This window comes from Chiloscyllium punctatum, chromosome 2 (assembly GCF_047496795.1).
Source record: "Chiloscyllium punctatum isolate Juve2018m chromosome 2, sChiPun1.3, whole genome shotgun sequence".
Taxonomy (NCBI): domain Eukaryota; kingdom Metazoa; phylum Chordata; class Chondrichthyes; order Orectolobiformes; family Hemiscylliidae; genus Chiloscyllium; species Chiloscyllium punctatum.
Genome location: NC_092740.1, coordinates 66,322,269 through 66,342,393, shown reverse-complemented (window position 1 = coordinate 66,342,393; position 20,125 = coordinate 66,322,269). Strand labels below are relative to the sequence as shown.

Sequence of the window (20,125 nt, the reverse complement as noted above, 5' to 3'; positions counted from 1 at the left end):
TCCTTATAGCTCAAATCCTCCAACCCTGGCAACATCCTTATAAATCTTTTCTGAACCCTTACAAGTTTCACAACATCTTTTCGATAGGAAGGAGACCAGAATTGCATGCAATATTCCATCAGTTGCCTAACCAATGTCCTATACACCTCTACACACAAAGGGTGGCAGAGGTTTAGAACACTTTTCCATAAATGGCAGTTGATTATAGATCATTTGTTAATTTTAAATCGGAGGTAAAATCTTGATAAGCAAGGATGTTAAGGGCTTTGAGGCAAAGGCAGGTTAAACACACCAGATCAACCATAATCTCACTGAATGGTAGAACAAACTCGAGGGGTCTACTTCTGTTCCTATGTTGGCTTAGTAGTTTCACAACTACAGTGTTTAATTACTAATAAACAAACCAGAATGAAAAACTTAGTCTAATAACTCTTAAGATCTCAATTCTTGACATTAAAGGGTGGGTTTCTGCAGGTCTTGGTCTAATTGCAAGTAGAGTTCAGAGTAAACTCATCATTGAATCATAGAGACATACAGCACAGAAAAAGACCCTTTGGTCCAACTAGTCCATGCTGAACATAATCCCAAACTAAACTAGTCCCACCTGCCTGCTCTTGGCCCATTTCCCTACAAACCTTTTCTCTTCATGCATCTATCCAAATGTCTTAAAATTCTAATTGTTCCCCCAACCATGACTCCATCAGGAAGTCCATTCCACACGCGAACCACTGAGTAAAAAATTTCTCATTCCTGAAGGGCTCGTGCCCGATACATCAATTCTCTTGCACCTTGGATGGTGCCTGACCTGCTGTGCTTTTCCAGCACCACACTCTCGACTCTGATCTCCAGCATCTGCAGTCCTCACTTTCTCTCAGTCAAAAAAAAGTTCCTGTCTTTTTGAAATCTCTTTGTTCTCACCTTAAAATCTTGAAATTCCCCATTTTAGGGAAAAGACAACTATCAACAACTCCATCTGTACCTCTCATTATTTAATTAATTTCTCAGGTCACCTCTCCACTTCCTTCGCTCCAGTGAAGAAAGTACCAGCCTTTCTTTACCCTGCAACAACCTGGTAAATCTCTTCTGAACCCTCTCCAGCTTAATAATATCCTTCCTATAATTGGGCAACCAGACTGGAGACAGTATTCCAGAACAGGCCTCACAAACATCCTGTACATCAACATAAAGTCCCAACACCTATATACCGAGGATGGTTTCAGCAAATTATAAACAAAATTGATGGTATTTATAGAAATGGTTACAGAAAAAGCAGATATAAAAGAAGAGTTTTATTTTCAGATAGATTTCAATTTAGGCAGATGACCATTTTGCCCCAATCAAGCTCAATTAGCAAGTATCTTGTGCAATAGGGAATAGTGAAAGGTGTATTTTTGAGAATAAATTATCAATGCATTAATATACATGAAGAGAACTGAAACCTAAATCAACATGTAAATTTAAAGTAACAGTTTACGCTAGTGCATTATCCAAACTGCACTTGGACATAAATAATGTCCCAATGATGTGAGAGACATCATGTCCCAGGATCTACTGAGAGACAGGAACTGAAGGAAATCAGTAAGGAAATGGTGTTGGGGAAATTGATTAAATTAAAGGCTGATAAATCCATAGTACCTGACAACCAACATTCCAGAGTACTTAAGGAAGTGGCTAGAGACAGTAGAAGCATTGGTGGTCATCTTTCAAGATTATTTAGACTCTGAAACAATTCCTGTGGATTGGAGGGAAAATAATGTAACCTCTCAATTTAAAAAGAGAGGCAAAGAGATATTGTAGATCAGTCAGCCTGACGTCAGTAGTGGAGAAATGCTACAGTCCATTATATAAGATTTAATATCAGAGCACTTAGAAATTAGTGACTGGATTGGACACAGTCAGCATGGATTTATGAAATTGAAATCATGCTTGAAAAATCTATTGGAATTTTGAGAGAATGTAATTAGTAGAGTTGATAATGGAAAACTTGTGGCTGTGACATGGACAGAGAATTGACTGGCAGCTAAGAACAAAGTCGGAATAAATGGATATCTGAAAGTTGCATCACAAGTAAGCAGTGATTAAGAAGGTGTTTAGCATGTTTGCCTTCATTGCTCAGACCACTGAGTTTAGCAGTTGGGAGTACATTGGTGAGGCCACTTTTGAGTACTGTGTACAGTTTTGGTTGCTCTGCTGTAGGAAGGATATGATTAAATTGGAAAAGGCTCAAAATATTTACAAGAATGTTGCTGGGATTGGAGGGTTTGAATTATGTGGAGAGGCTGGGTAGGCTGGAACATTTTCCAATGGAGTGTAGGAGGTTGAAGGGTGACTGCATAGAAGTTTATAAATCATGAGTATAGATATGGTGAATAACAAGGATCTTTTCCCTCGGCTGGGCGAGTTCAAAACTAGACGGCATATTTTCAAGAGGAAAAAGATTTAAAAGGGATCCGAGTGACAATTTTTTGCACACAGAGGGAGTTTCGTATGTGGAATGAACTCCCTGAGGAAGTGGTAGATGCATGTACAGTTACTTTAAAAAGGCATTTGGGTGTATACATGAATAAGGAAGGCTTAAAGGGATACAGACCAAACACAGGTAAATGGGACTAGTTTAGTTTGGAAAACTAGGTCGCTATGAATGAAGGGTTTGTTCCCACATTGTATGATGGTGACTCTATAATATGACAGAATGTGGAAAGGGCCAGGAACCTAACTTCAGGCACAGCAGGTAAGGGGATAACTATGAGAAGGGGGGCAGTCAACAAAAGACTGAGGATGCTGTCCTTAAACGCACGCAGTGTAGGACCAAGTAAATGAGCTTAAAGAAGAGATTGAAATTAACGGGTACGATGTTGTGGCATTACAGAGACTTGGCAGCAAGGAGATCAAGGCTGGGAATTAAATATCCAAGGATGCATGTCCTATTGAGAGGGGATGGCATTGCCATGTTTGTAAGAAATTAACCTAAATCAATCGCAAGAAATGATACAAGATCAGAAGGTATAGAATCTGTGTGAAGAGTTGAGAAACCGCAAAGGAAAAAAAGACCTCGATGGGAGTTATGTCCAGGCCTCCTAGCAGTAATCAGGATAGGAGTAGAAAATAAAGCAGGAGATACAGAAGGCACGCAAGAAAGGCATGATTTCAATAATCGTGGGAGATTGCAATACTCAAGTGGACTGGAAAAATCAGTTTGAGAGTGAATCTCAAGAAAAGGAATTTGTGCAATGTCTACAAGAGATTTTTTTTAGAGCAGCTTGTGGTAGAGCCCACTAGATTAGATTAGATTCAATTCAATGCCAGGTGTACAGGAGTACCATGAGAAGAGTACAGCGTTGCCACTCTGGCACCATCTTAGAATACAATAGCTAGAATTGAAAACAAGAGCAGAAATTAAAGAAACAGAAACAAAAGGAAAAGAAAACGTCCATAGCACCCTTGCCGCCTATATCTTTTTTGATCCCTTTCAATTTTAACAACATCGTCTCTGTAGCAGGGAGACCAGAATTCAGCAAAGTATTCTAAAAGTGGCCTCACTAATGTCCTGTACAGCTGCACCATGATGTCCCAACTCCAATACTCAATGCACTGGCCATTGAAGCCAAGTGTGCTAAATGCCTTCTTCACCACCCTGTCTACTTGCAACTCCATTCTCAAGTAACTATGCAACTGCACCCCTAGGTCTCCCCTATGGGAACCAGTTGAGGATTTTCAGTCCATACTCAGTGTTTAGAAGGATCGAGGGGGTTGGAATCTCTTTGAATACTAAAATGGGGTTGAGCTTCTTTAGTACTGTTGAATACTGAGATGTCTGGAGACAGTGGACATGAAGATGTTTCTATTTGTAGCAGAGACTACAGTCCCAGGGAACAGCCTCAGACAGAAGGCACAACCCTTGAGAACTGAGATGAGAAAGAATTTCTTTAGTCAGAAAGTGGTGAATCTATGGAGGTCATTCACATAGAATGCAGTGGGCGGGGGGGGGGGGGGGGGGGGGGGGGGTCAAGTCATTGAATGTATTTAAGACGTAGGTAAATTGGTTCTTGATTAGTAAGAGGATCAAGAATTATGGGGAGAAGGCAGGAGAATGGAGTTGAGAATCACATCAGTCATAATTGAATGGCAGAAGAAAACTCGATGGGCCAAAAGGGCTAATTCTGCTCCAATATCTTAGCATCCTATGGTCTATGGTAACATAATTCAAGAAAGATGACGACTAATTTGGTCCATTTCCCAGATAACCACAAAACATTATAATGTTAAAAGAAATATAAAGTAAATATTATCATATTTAAGCTCTAACAAAGCAATGATTGTATAGGCAAGGGGTTATAGTTTACTTACAGAATATAGATCTGTTACTGTCTTGATCTGATGGTTGAGGTGTTGGAAGTATCCTTCTGGGTGTATATGTATTTAAAAGCCTTCTACCCAGAGCAAATAGACTTCCAGGAGCTAGAATGGAAACCAGATACTACTGGTTTTGCACATAGACTCGGATTTCAAAGCATAACATTTCACCAACACTAAATTTTTTTAAAATTTGCTTCTTGCTTTAAGGAGTGTCAGTGGCAGGTCCAACACTTGTTTCTCTTCCTATATTTCCCTTGAGAAGCTATCTACAAACCACAGTGGTGCTGGAAAAGCACAGCAGGTCAGGCAGCATCTGATGAACAGGAAAATTGACGTTTCGGGCAAAAGCCCTTCAATCAGGAAAAGCATCTATTCCTGATGAAGGGCTTTTGCCCGAAACGTCGATTTTCCTGCTCCTCGGATGCTGCCTGACCTGCTGTGCTTTTCCAGTACCACTCTAATCTAAACTCCGGTTTCCAGCATCTGTAGTCCTCACTTTTGCCTATCTATAGACCATCACAGCCCAGCTGATATAGGTACATCTATGGTGCCATTTAGATTAGATTAGATTAGATTACAGATTACATTACAGTGTGGAAACAGGCTCTTCGGCCCAACAAGTCCACACCGACCCGCCGAAGCGCAACCCACCCATACCCTTACATTTACCCCTTACCTAACACTACAGGCAATTTAGCATGGCCAATTCACCTGACCCGCACATCTTTGGACTGTGGGAGGAAACCGGAGCACCCAGAGGAAACCCATGCGGACACGGGGAGAACGTGCAAACTCCACACAGTCAGTCGCCTGAGGCGGGAATTGAACCCGGGTCTCAGGCGCTGTAAGGCAGCAGTGCTAATCACTGTGCCACCCACAAGAAGGACTTTCCAGATGAATTGGAAGGAATTACAATATTGTTCCAAGTTAAAACAGTGTTTCACTTGGATGGGATCTTGGCAGCTGCTCTGATATTTCTCAGTTGTGCAGTTCATAAGTTTGAAAGTGTTGTCAAAGTAGTTTGGTGAATTGTTGCAGTTTATTATGTAGATGTTACACACTGCTATCACTTTAAGAGTTGGTGGAGGGAGTACATGTTTAAGGTGGTGGAAAGGGATATGAATTAAGCAGGTTGCTTTGCCTTGATAGTAAGGAGCTTCTTCAGTATTGTTGAAGCTGTACTAGTGCAGCTAAGCAAAATATTTCAACATATTCCTGTGGTTGCCAGACATGTTAGGAGATGAATTATTTACTGTAGAATTCCCAGGATCTGGCCTGCTCTTGCAACCACAGTATTAATATTGCTTTTCCAGTTAAAATTTTGATCATTGGTGACTGCCCAGGATATTGATAGTGAGAAATTGTGCAATGATGATGTCATTAAAATCAAAAGCAGATGGTCAGGCTCTCTCTTATTGGAGATGGTCACTGGCTAGTGCTTGTTCGACATGAATATTTCTTGTTACATATTAGTCCGATCCCAAGAGTTGTCTAGCTGCACACAGATATGGACAGGCTTAGTATCAGAGAAGTTGTAAATACTACTGAACACTTTGCACTCATGATCATCCCCAATTCTAATCTTATAGTGGAGGGAAGCAGCTACATATGATTGAATGCAGCAAACTAATACATGGATTCCTGTATCAATGTCCTGGAATGGAAATGACTGAGTTCCACAACTATAACCATATTGCTTTTTTGTAAGATGACTGTCCAACAGAGATTTCCTCAGTAGTTATGTACTTCAGTTTGCTAGTCCTCCTGGATTTCACATTTGACCTTAATGTCAAAAGCAGTAAATCTCACTTCATCTCTGGAATTCAAATCTGTTATCGACGCTTGGACCAAGGTTTGAATGAGATGTGGATGCAAGTGGGCCTAGCAGAAATCAAACCAAGCATCACTGATTAAGTGCTGCTTGACAGTTAGACCATTCTATCCCTTTACTAATGATTGACATTGGACTAATGAAGCAGGATATGTTCTTCCCATATTTCTTCACATTCTACCTTTTATACAGGAGAACAATGCAACAGTACATTCCAGATCCTAAGCACGCACTGCCTGAATATGATTTTTCTCATGACCCTAGTGCTTCTTTGACCAATTTCTTAAATCTTGCTCTTGATCATTCCACAGATGGGAAAGATTTTATCATATCTACTTTGTCCAGACTTCTCCTGATTTTGAATAGATCTTTCAACTTTCCTCTCAACTTTCTCTTGAAGGAAAAAGCTACCATCCCCTTTATCCCACCAGCCATAACTTGGCCTACAAGTTTCTTTTTCTGGGCAGAGAAAAAAAAAAGAGCTGCGGATACTGGAAATCAGAAACAAAAACAGAAATTGCTAGAAAAAGCTCAGATTTAACATTTCGGGTCCAGTGACCCTTCTTCAGACCTTCTGCTTTCTCTCCACAGATGCTGCCTGACCAGTTGAGTTTTTCCAGTAACTTCTGTTTTTGTCTCTTTACTGGAACTATATTAAAAATCTTCCAGAAGTAAACGTGAACCATATTAACAGCATTATTATCTGCTCTTTATCACAATCAAAAAAATCCAGCAAGTCAAACATGATTTGCTCTAAAAACTATTCCCAACAGACCATTAATTTTGTCTCAAATTATCGCTTCTGAAACAAGTTCCACCAAGATTAAAGTGACTGGCCTGAAGTTAATGAACTTATCTTTACACCCTTCTCTGAACAAAGGTGTAACATTTGGAATCCTGCAGTCCTCTAGTATCACTTGAAATTGGAAAATTATGGCAAATCTTCTGAAATTTCCTTGTCATTTCCTTCAACACTGTTGAATGCATACCTTGCATTGCTGCTGCCTTATCAACTCTATGTTCAGACAGCTAATACAATACCACAACCTAATCAATTTTAAACACTTCACATGTAGTGAATTACCTTCACCTCCACCAAGATTTACTCAGCAGTATACCAAAGAATCATACAGAATTAAACAGATTAATTTGATTTCTATGACTTTCGCTTTACGTTTAAATATACTGAAAATTAACACACCAAAGAATTCCAAAACGTACCTGAGGGTATACAAAATGTGTCAGAAGGGACATTGCTTTCAGGAATCGATGCAAGAAATTCATCCACTTGTTTCAGAGAAAGGGAATTATGAAGAGTTTCAAGGGGACAAATGGAAGGCACCATTGAATAAAGCTCAAATCCTGTAAAGAAACACTCAAGATGTTATATAAAGGTTAACAAATTTGTATTTATGTTTTACAAATATATGTACGTATTATAATTTTAGCGCGCAAAGCATTTCAGGCATAATAGGAATGCTTGTCCATTACATTTTGTGGTATATCATCTTAGAGCAAATACACAGGTCCAGAATCTCCCAACCAGTACGAAAACCAAGACACCATTAATAATTACCAAGTCTTTGCTTCAAATTCCCTTGATGTTAACATTTGGCTAAAAAAAAGGCATGACAAAGAGTTGTTCTTTACAGCAACACAGGTTTCTACAACAGCATTTTAATTCACTAGATACTTTTGCTAATGTGACCAATGTAAGAATTAATTTGACATTTCTCACTTAACAAAAATATTGAGCGTTTTTGAGATCTGTTATGTACAATTGTCATACTCAATCATCTAGGTCAGCTGTAACCCAATACGCAATACTTCTGTTCTCCAAATAATCTTAGCATATTCTTGTAATATTGAAATTGAACATGATTTGGATTTTCACAAGTGGATAAAAGACAGCATTATCTTTTTTAACCATTAATACTTGAAATGAATGATTAATGCTATACAGCAAATGCTTACTCAACTATGTACATAAATTACAGATGTTACAGGATGAAAATGGCCGATTATTTTGCCTATTATTCCATGATTTATATGGTATAACAAAAGAAAGCAATGCATCTTTCAGAATGGAAAATTATTTTTTTGACACTGGAATGAGTTGCACATTAGGAATCATACACACAAAGATTGGGATGTTAATATGGAGAAAACAAAACATTAAATTAAGATCCAAGCAAATATAAATTATAGTAATTTCGAGAACAAAATGTTATTTTTCCATCTCATCAAAACTGTCTCTCTGCACTTCCCTTCTTTTCACTTCATATGTAATTGGACTTCATTACTTTAAGATTCCAACTTATGGTTTCCAAGATTCATCCTTGACCTATCAGGACTTACTTGCTTCAGTTAATTTCCTGGAACTAAATTAAGCATAAATTGTTGCTTGTGTGAATTGGTGAAGTATAGTCAGTTCTGATATAATGCAATAGTTCTGTTCTCGTGCGATCTTGCGTTATAAGAAAATTGTGCAATAACTGTCCCATTTAAACTATAGCCAATATACGCAAGGAAAGTTTGCGTTCTACAAATTCCAGTTGAAATTCTTCAATCATGTTTAAGCCTATTCGCGTTGTAGAAACACACATTATTGCAGAACTGACTTTAGCTAATGAATTTTAGTAATATGCAGCGGCAGATAACTATCAATCACTAATGGCTACAACAGACTAGAGGCAACAGCTGCCAGGAAAAACAGTAGCTGAACAATTGGCCATCTTCAAACAGATGGTTCAGTCAAGGTATATTCTCTCAAGAGGAAAACTTTGAACAAACAAGACCAGTGTTTCTTGGATGATAATGGAGACATAGGTTAAAGAGGAAACACTAAATACAGAAGGTTTAGAGGAGAGAAAAAGAAAACAAGGAAAAGGAGCAGAAAGGATTATGAGAAAAGACTGGCAAATAATATACAGGTAAACCTTAAGTATTCTATAGATGTATCGGTAGTAGAAGGAGCAGGGCCAATTAAGGACCAAAATGGGATTTACTTAAAGGCAAGAAGCAAGCAGAGTTGATAAATTAAAACTTTGCATCTGTCTTTACCTACAATGCAGATGTCATCCAAGCCATGGCGACAGAAGTAGAAATTCAGTCACTAGAAGGGTTTAAAATTGACTGAGAAAGAAGTGAACAAGCTGTAAGTATTTAAGGATAATATAGCACCAAGACTGGATGAGACGTTTCCATCGGAAAAATCGAGGACTGCAGATACTGGAGATCAGTGTCGAAGAGTGTGGTGCAAGAAAAACAAAGCCTGTCAAGCAGCATCCGAGCAGCAGGAGAATTGACATTTCAAACGTAAGCCCTTCATCAGGGGTTCCTGATGAAGAACTTATGCTCAAGACGTCGATTCTCTTGCTCCTCAGATGCTGCTTGACTGGCTGTACTTTTCCAGCACCACAATCTTTGACAGAGATATTTTGTGGTTATTAAAGGAAGGGAAGAGTGGAAATTACAGAAGCACTGGCAAAAAAAAATCTTCCTGAATTTTGGGTCTCCCTGGTATCGGAAAAATGTTGTTAAACTTGAAATGGTTTAGAAAAATTTACAAAGATGCTGCCAGTGTTGGATGGTTTAATCTATATGGAGGGGCTGAAGAGTCTGAGGCTATTTTCCCTGGAGCGTTGAAGGCTAAGGGGTGACCTTACACAGGTTTATAAAATCAGAACAGGCACAAATAGGGTGAATAGCCAAAGATTTTACCCCAGGGTAGGGGAATTCAAAACTAGAGGGCAGTGCTTCAGGTGAGAAGGGAAAGATTAAAAAGGGATCGAAGGAGCAAAGTTTTCATGCAGATGATAGTCCAGGTATGGAATGAGCTGCCAGAGGAAGTGGTGGAGGCTGGTACAATTACAACATTTAAATGGATACATGAATAGGAAGGGTTTAGAGGGATGTGGGCCAAATGCTGGCAAATGGGACTACGTTTACTTAGGATATCTCATCAACATAGATAAGTTGGACCGAAGGATCTATTACTGTGCTATACAACTCTGTCAATCTAATTAGAAACACTACGTTCTTACTCAAAAAAAGCCTGTAAAGATCGGCCCAGCAATTACAGACTTAACTTTGTTGAGAGGGATACTAAAATTGAGCACCAGTGAGCAGGTTATTGCTGAGCAAATGCTGCTTGAAAGCTACTTTGATAGTTTTATTCCATCTCTTCACTGATGATCAAGAGTAGACAGCACTAAATGGCCAGGTTGACTTTGTCTCGATTCGTAGAGGATATACCTGAGCAATTCCCCACATTGTCAGGGAGATGACAGTGTTGTAGCTGATCTGGAACAGCTTGGCTTGGGGTGCAGCAAGTTCTGGAGCACAAGTCTTCAGTACTGTTACCAGAATGTTGTCATGGCCCATAGTCTATCCAGTGCCTTTACCTGATTATAGGATCATAGAATCTTGCAGAGTGGAAGCAGGCCATTCAAACCATTGGATGCACACTGCCCCTCTGAAGAGCATCCCACCATCCCTACCCCATCCCTGTAATCCTGCATTTTCCATTGCTTATCTACCTGGTTTGCACATCCCTGGACACTATTGGCAATTTAGCATGGCCAATCCAACATAACCTGTACATCTTTGGACTGTGGGAGGAAACCTGTGCAAAGGGAGGATGTGCAAACTCCACATAGACAACTGCCTGAGGCTGGAATTGAACCATGGTACCAGTGCTGTGAGGCAGCAGTGCTAACCATGGACTGAATTAATTCGGCTAAAGACTGGCATCTGTGATGCTGGTGACATCTGAGGGAGTCCAAGATGGAACATAGAACATTACAGCACAGAACAGGCCCTTCGGCCCACGATGTTGTGCCGAACATTTGTCCTAGCTTAAGCACCGATCCATGTACCTATCCAATTGCCGCTTAAAGGTCACCAATGATTCTGACTCTGCCACTCCCACAGGCAGCGCATTTCATGCCCCCACCACTCTCTGAGTAAAGAACCTACCCCTGACATCCCCCCATACCTTCTACCCTTCACCTTAAATTTATGTCCCCTTGTAACACTCTGTTGTACCTGGGGAAAAAGTCTCTGACTGTCTACTCTATCTATTCCCCTGATCATCTTATAAACCTCTATCAAGTCACCTCTCATCCTTCGCCGTTCCAATGAGAAAAGGCAGAGAACTCTCAACCTATCCTCGTACGACCTATTCTCCATTCCAGGAAACATCCTGGTAAATCTCCTCTGCACCCTCTCCAAAGCTTCCACATCTTTCCTAAAATGAGGCGACCAGAACTGCACACGGTAAGGCCACATTTGGAGTACTAAGGTCCTATACAGCTGCAACATCATCTCACGACTCTTGAATTCAATCCCTCTGCTAATGAACGCTAATACACCATAGGCCTTCTTACAAGCTCTATCCACCTGATGGCAACTTTCAAAGAGCTATGAACATAGACCCCAACATCCCTCTGCTCCTCCACCTTACTAAGAACCCTACCGTTAACCTTGTATTTCGCATTCTTATTTGTCCTTCCAAAATGGACAACCTCACACTTGGCAGGGTTGAACTCCATCTGCCACTCCTCAGCCCAGCTCTGCATCATATTGAAGTCCCTTTGCAGCAGACAACAGCCCTCCTCACTATCCACAACTCCACCAATCTTCGTATCGTCTGCAAATTTACTGACCCACCCTTCGACACCCTCTTCCAAGTCGTTAATAAAAATTACAAACAGCAGAGGACCCAGAACTGATCCCTGAGGAACTCCACTTGTAACTGGGCTCCAGGCTGAATATTTACCATCTACCACCACTCTCTGACTTCGACCGGTTAGCCAGTTCTCTATCCAATTGGCCAAATTTCCTGCTATCCCATGCCTCCTGACTTTCCGCATGGATCATACACTCGGCAGTGCTGGCTGAAGATTGTTGTAATTGCTTCAGACTCATCTTTTCAGTTGATATATTCAGCTCCCCCTTCACAGAGGATGGGAATATTTATTAAGGCTCCTCCTCCAGACCTTTTCTTTAAATTGTCTAGCAACATTCATGACTAGATGTAGCAGAACTTAGATTTGATCTGCTTGTTGTGGAATTGCTTAGCCCTATCACTTGTTGCTGTCTATGATGTTTGGCCTGCAAAATGTCTTACTTAGTAGCTTTACCAGGTTGGCTGATCATTTTTAGGTATGCATGATGTTGCTCCAGGCATGCTTTCCTGCAGGCATCATCAAAACAAAGTTGATTCTGGTTGGATCCAATTCTACTGCTTCTGGTGGCCCACATCACCTCATGGACATCCAGTCTGGAGTTGCTAGATCAGTTTGAAATCTGCCAGTGGGACAGGACATAGTTAACTATGGTATCATAGAATCCCTACAGTGTGGACACAGGCCATTTGGCCCAATAACTACACACCAACCCTCAGAAATGTAACCCATCCAAACCCACTTCCCTGTCCTATTACTCTACATTTCCCCTGACTAATGCAGCTAACCCACGAATCCCTGAATTCTATGGGCAATTTAGAATGGCAAAATCACCTCATCTGTACATCTTTGGATTGTGGGAGGAAACTGGAGCACCCAGACAAAATCTACGCAGACACGGGGAGAATGTGCAAACTCCACACAGACAGTCGCCAGAGGCTGGAACAGCACCTGGGACCCTGGCACTGTGAGACAGCAGTGCTAACTACTGAGCCACCGTGCCACCCGGGATAGTGTTGTACGGGACGTTGTGAATATGACTGTCAAGCTTTTTGCTCAAGTAGTCTGTATGACAGATTATCAAATTCTGGCACCATTCCCAGAAATAAGAAGGACTTTGCAATGTCAACAGGGCCATGTTTACCATCATCACTTCTGATGCCTGGGTCAATGCCAAGTAGTGTGGATGGTATTGTTCCTTTGAGACTTTTTACCATAGCATCTTTTTAGGCCATTTCGAAGGGCAGTTAAGAATCAGCCAATTACTATTGGTCTGGACTCATATGTCCAGGTAAAGCTAAAAGTCTTCCTTCTCTAAAGTTCTTTAATGATTTTTACAACAATTGACAATGGTTTAATGGTTGTAATTAGTCTTTTCATTTATTTATTGATTTCAAGTTCCATCATATATTGTGATAAGATCCAAACCCAGATTTCTAGTGCAGCAACAAGTGCCAAGGTGCAATCAAGTGCAAAATATGCTTTATACAGTGGCATGTAAATCAACTTGTAATGTAGGCTACAGGCCATAGAGTAGAAAGGGCAGTACGAATATCTATAAAAACCAGCCAAGTGACAAGAAACAGAGTAATGGCTAATAGGCATTTTGTGGGCTGGGAGAAGGTTCATAGTGGGGTTGGTATTGGAATGCTTACTTCTCTTTAAACACATAAATCATCTAGACTTTAGTGTGCATGGTACAATTCCAAAGTATGCAGTAACACAAAAGTTAGGACAATTGTGAACTGAAGTGGACAGTATAGAATTTCAAAGAGACATTGATATGTAGTGAAGAAGGCAGATAGGTTGCAAATGGAGTTCAGTGTAGCAAAGCGGAAGATAATTTGGTGCGAAAAACTTGGATATAACGTACAAAATAAAAGATACTATTCTAAAGGATGTGCAGGAGCAAGGGAACCTGTATGTACATAACTCATTAAAGCTGGCAGGAGAGGCTGAGAGCACGGTGCACAAATTCTACTGGGCTTAATTTAAAGGAGCATAAAGTACAAGAGCAGGGAAATTATGACAAATTTGTAAAAGGCACATTGTGTATAGCTGTGGAATCCACACTGTAGGAGGGATGTGATAGCACTGGTGAGGGCTGGGCTGGAGAGTTTCAGTTATGAAGAGAGATTAGACAGACTGGGGTTCCTTTCCTTAAAGCAGAGGAGATTGAGGGGGAAGGCATGACTGAGATGTATAAAATTATAAAGTTATATATAGGGTAGTTAGGAAGAAATATTTCCACTTGATGGAGTGATCAGTGACCAGAGGGCATAGATTTAAGCTTTAGAGGAGATGTGAGGTTGGTTGGAATTTGGAACTCACTACCTGTAAGGGTGGATAGGGTAGGGGCATTTAAGTAGTATTTAGATGTGCATTTGCAATGCCAAAGCACACAAGCGTAGGGCCAAGTGTGGGAAACTAGGATTAGAATAGTTAGGTTTTTTTTGATTAGCGTAGTCTAAATGCTTACTTGATTTCCCCCTGCACTTTCTATACTCTTCAAGGAACTCCGTTGTTTTGCTGCCTTTGTACCGGTAGCATATTTTTCTTTTCCTTCTTATCCAGAACTGATTGTCCTAAACATCCAGGATTCTCTTGGCTTGTTCTTACAATTCATCCTAAAAAGATGATGTTAGGTCTGTATGCTCTCCAGTAAGTTTTGGAATTCTTCCCAATGTTCTGCTGTAAATTTACCCTCAAGTAACTGTTCCCAATCTATTCTGATCAACTGCCTTATTTTATCAAAAACTACCTTATCCCAATTCAAAACCCTTTTCTGCAGACCAACTTTTTCATTTTCCATAACAAACTTAAAATGTACAATGTTGTGGTCACTGTCATTCAAAGGTTCCACCACTGTCACCTTTAATGCCTGTCTGGCTTCGTTTCCCAGAATTACGATACAGCCCTGCACTGTCTCTTGTGGGACCATCTGCATGTTGACATAAAAAAACTTTCTTGTCTAGATTTCAAGAAACCTGCATATGATTATCCATGATGATATACTATGATTGTCCCAATTAATATTGGGGTAGTTAAAAATACCTAATAGAAATATCTCAATATTAGCTGTACACACCCAGTGATTGACTATATATCTGCTTCTCAATTGCCAACTGTTTGGCAGTTTATGATACACACTTAACAGTGTGACTATCTTCTCTTTATTCCAAAGCTACCCTGAAGGCCTCATTTGACAACTTTTCGAAGATAACATTCCTCGTGTTCATATATAGTTCTATTCCATGTTCGCTTTTGTACTTCAGGTTAGTGGCAAATTATTATGGGAGCAAGTTTAGCAAGCATCATCAGACCATTTAAACATCAAAGAGTCTTCATTGAAAACTTATCAATGGTTTACTGGACTTTGGATTGAAAAAAAAAACAAAACTCTTCATTACCACAAATTACCCCCAAAAGCTGTCAAATGTGAACAGAAGTAAACAATGTGACTCGAAGTTGTGACAATCTAGCCAATAATACCACTTGGAAATTTACCAAACAAGATAATGCATTGCTTCAATCATTTACACTGTATATATTTGAGTAATCATTTCATATTGAGATAAGTTTAGTCAACATCTTATAAAAAAAAGGCAATTTTGTGAAGTTTTTGCCTTTTTAAAACACTGCAATAAGGTTTGAAGTTATCTAACAAATTTATACCATTAACAAAGGCTTCTGTATTCAAGAACTTAGTTCCCCTATATTGCAAAAACAAAATGAAAAGATAGCAAGAGCCTGTTAGCAAAATTCACTTCACTATTTTAATTTTATTAAAACACACAGAAGGGTTGTTGTACTACTTGAGGTCAATCATGGAACTGAAAATGCATCAGCAGTGCTGACAAATTTTTGATGAAGTATTTCAACTGTTTTCTTCAAAAAAGAATCAGCGCTGATGTATCATTTCTACTCAAAGTAAAATAATTACAGAAAAAAACTAAAAGTGCGGGCATCCTTAAACTGTACCTCCACTTTACATTTTCAAGGAAAACAGGTTATTACATGACTGTGGCGCTTTAATCGTGTGGGGGGTGGGGACATGTAATGAAGGTTGGATGGTTATTCAACTATCTTCCCACGCATCCAAGCTTCTTCCCTCTCAAACCCACATAATATTATAATAATGAAATCGGCAACATCCCATCTTAAGTAAATAAGTAATGGTGTCTCTGGATCTTGTTGACCCCAATATTAGGCTGTTCACATCATAAAATTGTTGGTGTGGCTATGTAAGTGAGAGTGGGAATATAATTTTATTTTCTTAAAAGAAGTGTTTAAAATGTCATGGTGAAATGGTGTCCTAACCTTGGAGCACCATGTTCCTACCAAATCTCCCTCCACAAAAAAGCCCTTCTTTTGTATTCATACGCATCTTAAAACCTAAACAAGCAATCCCTTTCCTAAAACACCTAGAAATCCTATGTCCACCAGCCCTCCAATGTACTCCAGAATTAGATGTGCATTCACTGCAGCAACGACCAGAATGCTCTGGTTCTGCTGGATTGCTCAGCCAGTCAGGGTGTTACTTTCTCCCTCCATGGTGTGCAAATGCCTTCATCCACTACATTAGTCAGTCTGCAGATTGTTATGCATGCAGGGCAGGTTTGTTTGTGGATGTTTTTTTGGTTTGGGGTAGGGGGAACAGCAAGCTATTTCCAACGCTTGTAAACTTCCACCCAGTGTTTTAATATTTACTTTTGTAAACTTAGTTGTAACATTTTCTTAGAAGGAAACAGTGCTGATTATATCAAGTTACAAGGGGTAATAATGGAATCCCTTGGGCAAATTGTAATGTATTCATCTATTGGGATATCAGAAAACAATTGATTGGCTTGAGAACAAAGATCACATTACCTTGAGCCATTTTAATGGAGGCAGCACTTGATTTATAATAGGACTAAAACTTGACTAAGCAGACAAAGAAATTTCATACAAATGAATCAAATATTCATATGTGAATTTCAAGGGGTCAGAAGTATATAAATAAAATTCAGTGTTCACCATATCAAAGTTAATACAGACTTGCATAAATTATAACTGAAGTTTTAACAGGAACCACATTTCAAATAGCTGATTTAAAAAAATAACACTGGCTTCAATAGCCCGAATTAAGACTGGGCAAACTAAGTAAATCCATTCCTGAATTGCGTGACATTAAGCAAATACCCATTGCATCACTGCCACAGTCATATATTCGCTTTTTCTCTGCTTACATAATTGCTTAAAGTAGCACATTTTTGGAAAAGGCAGGAAAATGGAAGTATTTCTAACAATCCTTAAAATGACAGCAAAACATCCAGGAGTACAGATATGCAAATACTGGAAAGCACTGGTGGGAGAAGTCATTATCAAAGTAGCAAACAGAATTTCATATCTGAATGTTATCGTTTATTGTCAAAAGAAGATTTGCAAAATTACCAATTCTCCATGAAATCTGTCAACTTAAAAATGTGAAAGTACATATGAAATAGTAAATTGTAGTTAAGAAAAGCTTGGAATTGAAAAGCAGTCAAACCCAACAGGACCAGTTAATATAGGGATAGTATTTGATACAACTCTCATGCATAAGGCACATTGAAAGGGCTCAGAATTAAGATGCAAATCAATCTAACTACTGAACCTACAATCTGCATTGACAGGTGCATGGCTAATACAATAAAAACTCTCATTTACAGAGCACCTTTCACATATCCAGGTCAACCACCAAATGCTATGAGATCAATTAACTAGTGTTGAGATGTAGTCACTGATGTGACCTAAGAAATGCATAGTCAATTTGTCCCTGAGCTCTCATGAAATGACCAGAATATTTTAATGTTGTAGCTTGAGAGATAAATGTTTCCAAAACGACGAGAAGGAATCTCCTGCTCATCTTTGGAATTGTGCTATGTAACAGCCTTGGTTTAATAAATATCTCCAACCAGTTCTCAAGCATCTGGAACGAGACCTGAACCCATTATCTTCTGACTGAAAGCCAAAATTATTAGCCATGAGCTATGGTTACTACTTTTTAAACTGTTTTAATTTAAAAGTACTTTTTCCTTATATAAAATTAAAATCAATGAACAATTATCCTCAAAGTTTCAAAACCTTTGATTTTTATGAAAATTTCAAAGTAAATAGTATCCTTTAAGAAGAACTGCCACTCTAGATAAAAGTGGCCTGTCAGCAACCAAAGTTGGGTGGTATCAGGGAAGTACAATGAGAAAACGTGTAAAGGAACAATGTCCGAAAGATGTTTTTACTTTTATACATGAGATTTCCTTTTTTCTGAAGGTTGGACAATATGGGGAAATTTCATTCTTAACTGAAGACAATATCCTTCTCCTGAGAGAAAAAAAACTCAACCGTGTTTCCGTCCAAGGTCCAATGATTACTAATCAGACAACAATTTGTATTTATACTATGCCTTTACTGGTAAGACATCCAAGGGGAGGTTTACAAAAGCTGTATCAAATAAAATTTGGCACTGAGCATAAAGAGATATTTAGACAGACAATCAAAAGCTTGGTCAAAGAAATCAGTAAGTTTTAAATGAGGAAAATATGTTTGAAAGGCAGATTGGTTTAGGTTGGGAATTTCAGATGTTAAGGCCTTAGCAGCTGGCAACAAGGTTGCCAATGGTGTTCAGATTAAAATTGGGGATGCCTGATAGGCAGAAATTACATGTGCTCAGATAACTAAATCTGTTGGGCAGAAGGAGATTACATAGCTAGGATAAGGCTGTGGAGGTATTTGAACATGGGGATAACAATTAAGTGGGATCCAATGGATATCTGCAAATATAGCATGAATGGGACTAGGTATGAGTTAAGACACAGACACGAGTTTGAATGATGATAGGTTTGCAGAGGGAGCTGTCAACAATGGCTGGTCCAGAAGTAACTGAAGTGTTTCAGCAGTAGGTAAGTTGAGTTGTGTTGGAATTAGACAATGTTATGGAGATGGGAATGGATCGTTTTAGTAATGGTACAGTTTGGGTTCAGAAGATAATCCTGGGATCAAATATGACACCAATTTTCCCAGCATTTTGATTCAGTATTGGGCAGCAGGTGGAGGAATGAATTTGATGATGAGAGATAGAATTTGTCGTGGAATTTTTTAAAAAATGCTTCAGAGTTCCTAGTTTAGTTGGAGCAAATTATTGTTCATCCCATACTGTATTTTGGTCAAACAGTGTGTCAATTTAGAGACAATAAACAGAAGTTGAGAGAGCTGGTACTGTGGTAACATCGGGCCCTGGTGTCATCAGAATATTAGGGAAACTCATATTTTGTGTACAAATATAGCTCTAAGTGGGTGGGTTTTAAATAAGTTCAAATGTGTTTTTGAGTAAAACAGTTGAAAGACGATACATAATTGAAAAAAAAAAGAGGAAAAGACAAATCCTTGGAGAACACCGGAAGTACCATGGGGAAGTGCAAACGAATTCAACTGTACATAGAACATAGAACAATTTAGCACAGGAAAAGGTTCTTTGGCCCATGATCTGTGTGAACCATGATGCCATTCTGAAGTAATCCCATGGCCCATATCCCTCTATTCTTTGCTTGTTTCTGTGTCTGTCTAAATGCCACTTAAACTTTGCTAATGTATCTGTACAGGATTCAGGTAATTAGAAAACATTTTAAATAGATCACAATGCAATGTTTTGTGGAGTGCGTTTGAGCTGAAGATTCTTCTCAGTGTAATGCTACAGCTCTGGAGTATGTGGTACTTTTAACTAGGACTTTCTGGCTAGACATTATCGTTATGCCACAAGAAGTTTTCTCCTCATACTTTTTACAGTACTTATACTAATTGTATAAGAAACAAAAGTTGATGTGAAATTAGTCATTTCTAATTAATTTCCAAGAGCATAGTTGTGTTTTGTTTATGTTGTTTTTTTTCCTCACTGTTATATAAATGTTGTTTTTGTTGGTGTTGTAATTTTTTGTATTAAAAACTTTCAATAAAATTATCTACTAAAAATTTCCAGAAACAAGGGATTTAACAGCATGCGTTGTGGAGGAACAGAATCACTGACAATAATCCTCTGGATTTCTGCCAGAGGAATTGGTGGATGCTGGTATAACTGCAGCTTTTAAAAGGCATCTGGATAGGTATTGTGATATTAATGAGCTAACTTGCTCTGCTGACTTGCAGAAATTGGATGTCCTGAGGCTAGGGTGGCTTGCCTCTGACTTACAGATACATTGTAAGAAATTACCTTATCATCTCCTATTATCCAGAG

The 20,125-nt window shown here is 39.1% G+C and overlaps 1 protein-coding gene across 1 annotated transcript in view; it reads right to left on the bottom strand.

Moving 5' to 3' along the window:
* Positions 1 to 20,125, bottom strand: part of ppip5k2 (diphosphoinositol pentakisphosphate kinase 2) — a 159,047-nt gene that overhangs the window by 3,260 nt on the left and 135,662 nt on the right. The window contains exons 29-30 of the mRNA XM_072583617.1: positions 7,409 to 7,549; positions 4,348 to 4,458 (exon numbers count right to left, since the gene is read on the bottom strand). Coding sequence (XP_072439718.1) covers positions 4,348 to 4,458; positions 7,409 to 7,549 — 252 coding nt within the window. The remainder of the gene's footprint in view (positions 1 to 4,347; positions 4,459 to 7,408; positions 7,550 to 20,125) is intronic.